Below are 10,458 nucleotides of genomic sequence, written 5' to 3' on the forward strand. Positions count from 1 at the left end.
CCTTGGGTAACAGAAGAAATATTGAATTTAATTGATGAAAGGAGGAAACATAAAAACGCAGTAAATGAAGCAGGCAAAAAGGAATACAAACGTCTCAAAAATGAGATCGACAGGAAGCGCAAAATGGGTAAGCAGGAATGGTTAGAGGACAAATGTAAAGATGTATAGGCTTATCTCACTAGGGGTAAGATAGATACCGCCTACAGGAAAATTAAAGAGACCTTTGGAGAAAAGAGAACCTCTTGTATGAATATCAAGAGCTCAGATGGAAACCCAGTCTTAACCAAAGAAGGGAAAGCAGAAAGATGGAAGGAATATATAGAGGGTCTATACAAGGGCGATGCACTTGAGGACAATATTATAGAAATGGAAGAGAATGTAGATGAAGATGAAATGGGAGATACGATACTGCGTGAAGAGTTTGACAGAGCACTGAAGGACCTGAGCCGAAACAAGGCCCCGGGAGAAGACAACATTCCATTGGAACTACTGACGGCCTTGGGAGAGCCAGTTCTGACAAAACTCTACCATCTGGTGAGCAAGATGTATGAGACAGGCGAAATACCCTCAGACTTCAAGAAGAATATAATAATTCCATTTCCAAAAAAAACAGGTGTTGACAGATGCGAAAATTACCGAACTATCAGTTTAATAAGTCACACCTACAAAATACTAACGCGAATATTTTACAGACGAATGGAAAAACTGGTAGAAGCCGACCTCGGTGAAGATCAGTTTGGATTCCGTAGAAATATTGGAACACGTGAGGCAATACTGACCTTACGACTTATCTTAGAAGAAACATTAAGGAAAGGCAAACCTACGTTTCTAGCATTTGTAGACTTAGAGAAAGATTTGACAATGTTGATTGGAATACTCTCTTTCAAATTCTGATGGTGGCAGGGGTAAAATACAGGGAGTGAAAGGCTATTTACAATTTGTACAGAAAGCAGATGGCAGTAATAAGAGTCGAGGGGCATGAAACGGAAGCAGTGGTTGGGAAGGGAGTGAGACAGGGTTGTAGCCTCTCCCAGTGTTATTCAATCTGTATATTGAGCAAGCAGTAAAGGAAACAAAAGAAAAATTCGGAGTAGGTATTAAAATCCATGGAGAAGAAATAAAAACTTTGAAGTTCGCCGATGACATTGTAATTCTGTCAGAGACAGCAAAGGACTTGCAAGAGCAGTTGAACGGAATGGACAGTGTCTTGAAAAGAGGATATAAGATGAACATCAACAAAAGCAAAACGAGGATAATGGAATGTAGTCAAATTAAGTCGGGTGATGCTGAGGGAATTAGATTAGGAAATGAGACACTTAATGTAGTAAAGGAGTTTTGCTACTTGGAGAGCAAAATAACTGATGATGGTCGAAGTAGAGAGGATATAAAATGTAGACTGGCAATGGCAAGGAAAGCGTTTCTGAAGAAGAGAAACTTGTTAACATCGAGTATAGATTTAAGTGTCAGGAAGTCGTTTCTGAAAGTATTTGTATGGAGTGTAGCCTTGTATGGAAGTGAAACATGGACGATAAATAGTTTGGACAGGAAGAGAATAGAAGCTTTCGAAATGTGGTGCTACAGAAGAATGCTGAAGATTAGATGGATAGATCACATAACTAATGAGGATGTATTGAATAGATTTGGGGAGAAGAGAAGTTTGTGGCACAACTTGACGAGAGGAAGGGACCGGTTGGTAGGACATGTTCTAAGGCATCAAGGGATCACAAATTTAGTATTGGAGGGCAGCGTGGAGGGTAAAAATCGTAGAGGGAGACCAAGAGATGAATACACTAAGCAGATTCAGAAGGATGTAGGTTGCAGTAGGTACTGGGAGATGAAGAAACTTGCACAGGATAGGGTAGCATGGAGAGCTCAGGACTGAAGACCACAACAACAACAACAACAACAACAACAACATTATATGGGCTCAGTAGCTAAAGTTATGGCATGGGATGTCATTGAGAACACAACATAATCACCTGTGGTTCACGTTACGGTTATGTGGGCAGCAGCCTTTATATTTCTTCAGTGTTAAGTTCGGTAGCTTTGCCCATCTTCGAGGCCACTATAACATTGTATTTCAACGTGGTAGCACATGACCGCATTTAGTTTGCAGTTTTCTGACCTACTTTGATAGAGAAGGTGTTATGAGACGCCTTACCCACTAAATCTGTTCATGGGTTGCCGAGAGACTAGACCGACATCACCTGCTAGCCACTACATCAGATAACCTTCTGGGATAGAGCTGAAGCAGCATCCAATGACATAACGTGTCTGTCATTCGAACCCATGCCCATGCAGCTGAGAGCCTCTGTTGCTCTGTATAGTAAATTTCACAACCTGGATACGCCAAACCACGTACAAATTAAATCGTGTGTTCTTCCTAGTATACTGTGTACTAACCATAAGTAAAACTTCATTATTTACTATCCTTCCTGATGTTGCGCTGTTAATAGCCAGAAGCGTAAAAACAAAAACAGTAACCAGATTAAAGACACTCTGGCCAGAAAGCCCATCTTAATACACATATGCGAAATCAAGTTCTGTGGGTAGCTAAATTCAACACCGTATTCCTCCACCCTGTGCTTTGCAACAAGCTTGAGTCCTCCTGGGAATGCTGTGCAAAATGTGGTCGAACGTTGCTGCTCAAGCCGTACTACACGACAACGGCGATTCCCCTAATGTGACGAAGCACTCCGATGTCAACTGGCCCTAAACGTGCTCAGTCGAGTTCATGTCAGCACATTCCGTTGGCCATAGCATTCGGATGCTTCCAGCCTGCTGGAGGGAGGCGTTCATGAGTGTGGGGTCATGCACTGATGTGGGACCTCATCGTCGAAATGTTGTCTACAGGAATGGCTCATTTTGTTCCAGTACGGTGCAGCCCTCAAATCGCCCTCGAGAGCGATGGGAGTCTAGCGACATATGTACGCAATGCCATCCCAAAACATGGATGGACCAGATCCCTGCTGAACCCGTGGTAGGAGTATATTGGTATCTGTTCACCTCCACACTCTTCTTTGGTTTACTGCACAGGTTCGTAGCGTTTTTCCATTAAGTTTATAAAACACAACAGATCACATAACAGTCTGGCAACGCTGGGGTAACTTTTCGATTTCACAACTGTAGAAATCAGGAGGCGAAGCACTCGTCGAACCGTGTTCAGAGCCCTTTTTCATCCGGAAAGTTCCTTGAAGTCTGTTCGATAGAGAGCAGACAAGGTGAAAATCTGAGGGTGCAAGATCAGGTGAATAAAGTGAGCGCAGAGACTTCGAAACCCAACTCCTGTGTAGTGGTTTTTCTCAGTTCAGCAGAATGTGGGTACTATCGTGGCGTAGCATCACTTCACACAGTCTTCCATTTCGTTGTTCTCGGATTGTGTCTGCAAGCCGTCTCAGTTGTTGACAATAAAACAATAAATATCAGCGGTGATGGTTACACCGCGGGGAAGCAATTCGTAGTACACCACACCGTCGCTTTTCCACCAGAAGCATAACACTGTTATTCACGGATGCACGCAGGTCTTTGTACGGGGAATTGCTGCTTTCATTAAACTCAATCGCTCCTTTCTTCTCCGTATGTTAGCATAAAGACACAATTTTTCGCCAACAGTAACGATACAGGATAAGAATGGTTGGTGCTGTTCACGAGCCAATTGATGATGAGGAAGCAGAGATGCAGACCTGACCACCCGCTGGCTTTCGTAATTTTGGCTTAGAGCATGCGGTACCCATATACCCGATTTTTTAACCTTTCTCATTGAACGAAAATGTCGCACGATGGTGGAATGATCACAGTTCAACACATTTGCCAGTTCTTGAGTACACTGACATGAATCATTGTCGATTATAGCGTTTAAACGATCTTCATCAAACCCCGAACATCTTCCTGAACGTGGAGAATCACCAATGTCAAAACAATACTTCTTAAAACAAGGAAACCATTTTCTTGCCGTGCTGTTTCCAATGGCACTATCCCCATACACGGCCCAAATGTTTGGGGCTGCCTCCGCTGCTGTCACCCCTCTACTGAACTCAAACAGAAGAATAGGTCGGAAATGCTCCGATGCGCTCCATTTTCTAGTGTCCATAGCTTCACTTACTATCTCCAAACGACAAATGTAAATTCAGCTAATGACAGTGGTTTACAAATAAAAGATGGCATTCGATAAATAGCCCCACAGCAACCAGGATGCCAACATGCAAAAGAAAACGCTACGAACTTACGCACCAACCTAATGCTATGAGTATTAGTCGCTAGAAATATGGGTGTTAGCAGGAAGGATTTCTTGCCTTTATTATTTTCTGAGATATTACTGTGAAATTAACATTGTGTCTCATTATATAGTGGAACCCATCCAGTGGTGAAACAGTCACCCCTCAGAAGGGAACACTGGTCTCTGTCTGAGGCTGTTGGTGGTGTAAAACTGGCACAGGATGGTTATATGATCACCCACCGCTGGCGTAAATCGTGTGAGTGGAGTGGTGTTAGACGCCAGTTGGCTGTAGGGAATCAGCGCATTAATTTGTTTCTCGGGGACGTTACAGAATGGCTGAAATGTGTTATCATATTTTGACGTGCCCATGACGAAACCGTGAATGAAGTTGCCAGAACTCTTTATTTCTCACAGTCGCGAGCACAACATGTATACAAAGAATGATGTACCACTCGCAGTCATCTAACAAGGCATTTGAACAGTAGCCGCAAAAAGGTCACAACCAGAGGAACCAAAAAAGAGTGAACGTCTTGCCAACGACAGTAGTTTCAAATCAGACAGAGATCGTTGCTGTTGGAGAAAGCAGTTCCATCTCAGCCGGTTTCCGGACGAATATTGCGAAGTGAACTGCAAGTAACGGACATTTAGAAACAGGTACCTCTCAAAATGTTCTCACAGGTCACCTCTGCAGTCGGCCAAACAGCACAGAAACCGGACAGTATCCCAGTGGAGGCATATAGTGAGGTTGGATGGGTCGAGATTCTGTTTCTTTTCAAGTGATGCGAGGCTTCGCGTGCACCGAAACTCCAAAGAGGCGTTTAAACAGCAGAGTGACTTTTCTCTTTAGTCGGTCTTCGATACCTGATTGTGCCACTCTCAAGGCGGTGGTTCAATTCTGTGGACTCACACTGGTACCTGACAGAAGAAAAACGAACCGAACTCCCTTACTAGTCCGCAGCTATAAGAAATGGCGACATCTCTTACCACTAATTCTACAAAACACAAAAGTCCCTTCCTTTCCCTCTTCGTTTGGCATTTCCTTCAATCCAGCCCTCGCGTCGTACTTGCCGTCCGATTTCAGAAAGGAGACGAACGTCAGCCTCGACCTAGAGCATCTCCTTATCCGACATTGGCCATATTACGCTTGCATCCACATGGGTGGCTCTAGAACTGAGGCGGTTGTGGCATATACGTTCTTCAGCCCCTCTAGCGGCTTCTGCCAATTGTTTGCACTTTCGTCTGAATCGTTTGTCTTTACGGCGGCGTCACTGGTCATGAGGGAAGCCATTTGCCACAGCACACAACAGACGTTAGGGCTCCTACTGCTCCTCACGGGCTTCCCAAAGTGCGTTGCGGAAACTCTAATATCCAGTATTTGATAAAAGACTAACGAATATGCTTCGGATATCTTGGCGTCCATAGCAGACGCGCGGACATTGAGCACAGACGTTCGCTTCCTCTGGATAAAAGTGCACCACGGTATTCGCCATGATGAAATTGTTGACCGTCTAACCAAGAGGAGCATTACGGAAGGACAATTAGGCCCAACACCGATCCCTTATATGGATCTCAAATCTACGATTCAGAAAGCTGCTTATGGAACTGCAAGTGGCACATATCCCAGCACTATAACACCGGTCACCTCGCGGCCGTATATTTAATAGACTTTGCTCGCGGACTGTTTAGAAGATGCCGGTGTCCAGCTTCAGACTATACGTTGCAGTAGATTTCATCCCCACCTGAAACCAGGCCGATCCGGAAACTGGGGTGTGTTTTCATTTTACGAACAGAACTTACCTTTGCTCGTCAAGCTTTCGTCATTGTTCTGTTGTGAATTTTACAATTCCGTTAACTTCGCACTAATGTAGCTACTGCTGCCCGTATGATGTTCGTCCCTGTGGGTTTTATTTGATTTTACGAACTTATGTTAGTACGTCAGAGTCTCATTATTGTTTTGCGGTGAAATTTTTAGTTACGTTAACATGGCTCCATTGTAACTACTGCTGGTTGTATGTTCATTGCTGTCCAAAGCAAAAATAAAAAAGTAAAAAAAAAATGCAGAGTATGGAGGATGTAGTTCAAACGGAGGTGCTTCTGTGACGTTTTAGACGTGTTCTCGTGGCCCTTTATCCATAAATGCCACCTACAGAGGGACGATTAAGCAATCTGCAGACCCAGTTGCTGTTTACACTGCTGACTAGGTGAGTTGTATTTGGCCCCCCATACGAACGGAGGATGGTTATTTGTCAACAACACTGTCCCCATATTCCTAGAACGTCACGAGCTGTCTGCAAGTCAGCAGTTAATAAATTAGAGTTTCCTGTTTTCCAACGAGCCGCGATACCTAAAGCAGTTTACTGTCCAGCTTCAAAACTAGAACGAGTTGCCGTTCCATAGATTCGTTACATTACGTTTATGGAACAATGACCCACAGTTACTTGTATCCGCATGAATACTAGTACCAGACGCTTTTGTCTCTTTGTGTCAGCAAAGCCGTACGTATTAGTAATGTGACTAGTTAATGTGCCTAGCTGACGTATCAGTGTAATAACAGCATTTTTTTCTTTTCCTCGTGACAAATTCGTGATTTTGTCTCATCAAAAGATTTCCCTGTGATTTTCAGATTTTTCTGCTTGAAATTTCAAATTTCCCTGAACCAATTTTTGTTCTATGGAAGAGCAGGTTCTACTTTACTACATTTTATTGGCGCAAACGAAATTTTTCTAGTAGACACGTTATTTATTATGGATCATTCCTAGTTCAGTTAGGATTTGCCGTTTTAGCAGAACTTTCGTAAGTTACAGGGCACTGCTGCCGCTGCAAACTCTTTCGTTGCCGTCGTCTGTCACCGTTCCTTGGCGTGCCATGCCATACTGCGATAACAAATCTCCTCAGGAACACACTTCTAACTGTTCTCATTGAAATTTAATGTCAATAGGGTTTGATTGCAAGGACGCAACGCTTTTCTCACTACGTTGACTGTTAACTTGAAACATGAAAACGTGAGAAAGCGCGGAAAGTGCTACTGTCAACGGAAACTAGCAAAAAAGAACTGAAACATGTATATTGAATACTGATCTATAAAACAGTCTAGTGCAAACAAGGAATTTACATTTGTTTTTGTGTGAAGGACAAATTTACAGCTACATCAGAAATTCTTACTCGCATTCATAATCATGGAATGGTGAGCGAACATGATAACGAAGATCCTTCATGTCGAAGGACATGCCGGAGGTAGCCACGATCGCTTACCAACGTTACATAAGTTCAATGCTCTCTTTCATCTTTTCTTATACAAGTCTACAATCGATAGATTTGGAAGCAGAATCTAAGAGTAAATTGTAATAAAATGACAACTTAACTTACCTTAGGTCTCTTAGAATTTCCTGAGCCGTTCAGAGTTATCTAAAATTCCTCAAAATTTTCCAGTTAGTCAAGTTCCCTTTAGACTTCCAGAATTTCCTGGTTTTCCAGACAAATCGCCACCCTGTGCAGTGATGCTAAGGAGCTAATCAGGAAACTATCCAAAGCATATCTTCCACCTCAGCAGGTCGCTCGAAGCTGTCGCCAGCATGTTTCCCGATGCCTTGACTGATTTTGTAAACTTACTGACCCGAGGAGAGTGATCTGAACAACGTGAGCCATGCGCACGCCGGCTGTTGCAGTGGTGCCTGTGGGAGATGGATTTGGCGAACCACCGTACGCTGGACCCGTCGCAGCGCGAGTTCATCATCCTGCTGGAGCTGGAACCGCTGGAACGTTCGGCGCTGCCGCGGCACCTGCGCTTCCTCATGGATACCCGCACTTACGTGGAGTGGCATCAGGCGGGCGACGTCCAGTACGAGGAGCAGGCGTTCCGCAGACTCAAGAGGGCGCTGGGGGCCAGCTGCTTCACCTGCTCTGACGTCAGCCGCTGCTGACAGCATTTGTGTCAGCGGTCACCTCACTGCCAGAGCCATCTGGACGGCAGCGGTTAGCGCATTCCACCCAGAATCTATCCGGAAGGGATTATCTGCCGATGAACAAAGCCTTTGGGCCACGCACCTGCTCTCCCATCAACGTAACTACTGAAAATCCATTACCTTTGTACCCTTTGATGTCCAGAAAGCCTACGACCATGTATAGTATTCTGGTCTCACTTTCAAGCTCCAAATATTTCCACTTCCAGTTTCCTATATCTGCCTTATTGCGTTACCTCTGTTATGACCAACAACTATTCTTCCTTCTGTCCCTTCACCTCATGCCTAAGGGCTCCATCTTCTTCCTACTCCTACAACTCATGCACACTACGCTTATACAGGGTGAACCAGAACTTCATTGTTACTGTTCGTGGATACCTTTTCACTATTTTGGTAGAAGGGGTCCAGGGTCTCTGACGGCTCGTTAAAGCTATTGCATTTTGTTCGGTTTCTTGCCCAAATAGGTTTGTATCTAAAATAGTGCACAACAGTGCAATGTCGAAGATATGCACTGTGTGTGTATCTTATTTCTACCTGATTTTGACAACCGTGATGCCCTTTTCAACTCGGCTTGCATTCAGTACTGTTGGGTTCCGTCTAAGGTTTTATTTTCCAACAGCGTTAACAATGAAAAACAGCAGTACTGTGAATAGGTTTGCTGATGAAACATTGACCGACGGGCACCTCGTGTATAGGTTCACTGATTGCAATGGAAGAGCGACACAACGACGCAGTGGTGGGCTGTTCCCGCAGCGACGGCAAACCACATCACAGTACTGTTTCATCTCTCTGAGGATTGATGCATACCTCTGTGTTGTGTGTTGCAGTTGTGTTTATTGCTTCGCTGTGAAGGTATTTTCACGGAAACAGGGGTGACTGCACTAACAAACCGAATAAATCACAATCACTTCATTACACTGTAAAGAGTCATATCCATTCTACCGATCGCCTATTGCCATAATTCCTGTCTCAGTAACATATTAAATCTTCTCAGAGTAACCGTTAACACTAAAGTGACCTGAACCACCAATCACTGATCACGTAAAGAGGACCAACAAAAGAGTAAAACCAGTTACTGGATGAATATTGGAATTGAACTCTTCCACCATACTCTACACGCATACAACTCTAATCCATCCCATCGTTTCTTTTGTCAGTGCAGCATAATTTTCTGCAGATTCGAAATTCTACAGATACCTCCATATCACTGACTACCAAGTGCTCCACCTTCCCTTCCAGATTAGTTTACCTTCTCCAACGTCTGTCCTTAACCAACTTATCACATTTATTTCTTCCCCACATTGAACACTTCTGAATACTCCACACCTCCGATAAACTTAATAAATGTACAATTCCCACATCTTCCCCAACTCAACTTTGCAACCTTTCACCAACACAAACCAGGCATCCTCTCTTTGTAATGTGTCAAGCACCTTCTCCTCGCAGCCCACGAAATGTATACCTTTGTCCGTCCATCCTACCAACTCTTGGCCGTTTCTCCTCTTCCACATGATGACTTCTGTGACCTGTTTTCCGTCTGACTTCAAAACCTTCCACCTAAGATCTACACGTAAATCTCCCAAACTGGCTGCTGAGACACACTAGAAATATTCCTATTGATACCACTAATCGCTATTGTCTTCATCTTCCGTAACCGACAAAACTATGTCAAACTTTATTGTAAACCACCATGAATCATGACATTAAAATTAAATCATAAAACTTGTAACCGCATTTGTATTTACCATTTTTAAAATATGTGTATTATATACTATTATTGGGTTCTTATTTATAAAATATCATGGGAGAATGGCATGTCTTTTGTACCTCTACCAGCTAACTCAGCCTGTGTAACGAGACGAGGACGGGAGAACAACAAAGGAAAAAAAATGCTAACCCTTAAATGTTTTCCTTTTACATTCGTGTCGGTTTTAGCGCTCACGCCTCTGAACCTGAGTTCACGCATTTACTCCCCCCTCACCCTGTTTTATCGGTACATTTATTTTTGGCATGATCTCACGGTAAGAATTTAAGAGTTTTAAAAGTCCGTCACCGAAGAGTCATTACAGATGGTGCACCGGCTTGGACTGGGTACGGAAATCGGCCGAGCTATTTTTAAAGGAAATATACCAGATTTTGCCTTAAGTTTTTTAAGGTAATCGTGGAATACGCTGGAAGGGTAATGAAACTCCAGATGCGACTCGTAGGTTTTAACCAATGCGCCTCGTGGCACGGTTCCGGGCTTGTAACTCAGACGAAAGGGCTGCAGTTTCTTTAATTTCA

General features: G+C 43.6%; 1 protein-coding gene across 1 annotated transcript in view; it reads left to right on the forward strand.

Moving 5' to 3' along the window:
• The window catches only part of LOC124594269 (toll-like receptor 2 type-2), a 108,922-nt gene extending 99,021 nt beyond the window's left edge, over positions 1–9,901 (forward strand). The window contains exon 7 of the mRNA XM_047132633.1: positions 7,882–9,901. Within this exon, the coding sequence (XP_046988589.1) occupies positions 7,882–8,136 (255 nt within the window). The 3' untranslated portion in view covers positions 8,137–9,901. The remainder of the gene's footprint in view (positions 1–7,881) is intronic.
• The last annotated feature ends 557 nt before the right edge of the window (positions 9,902–10,458 follow it).

The sequence above is a fragment of the Schistocerca americana genome, chromosome 2, assembly GCF_021461395.2.
Source record: "Schistocerca americana isolate TAMUIC-IGC-003095 chromosome 2, iqSchAmer2.1, whole genome shotgun sequence".
NCBI lineage: Eukaryota > Metazoa > Arthropoda > Insecta > Orthoptera > Acrididae > Schistocerca > Schistocerca americana.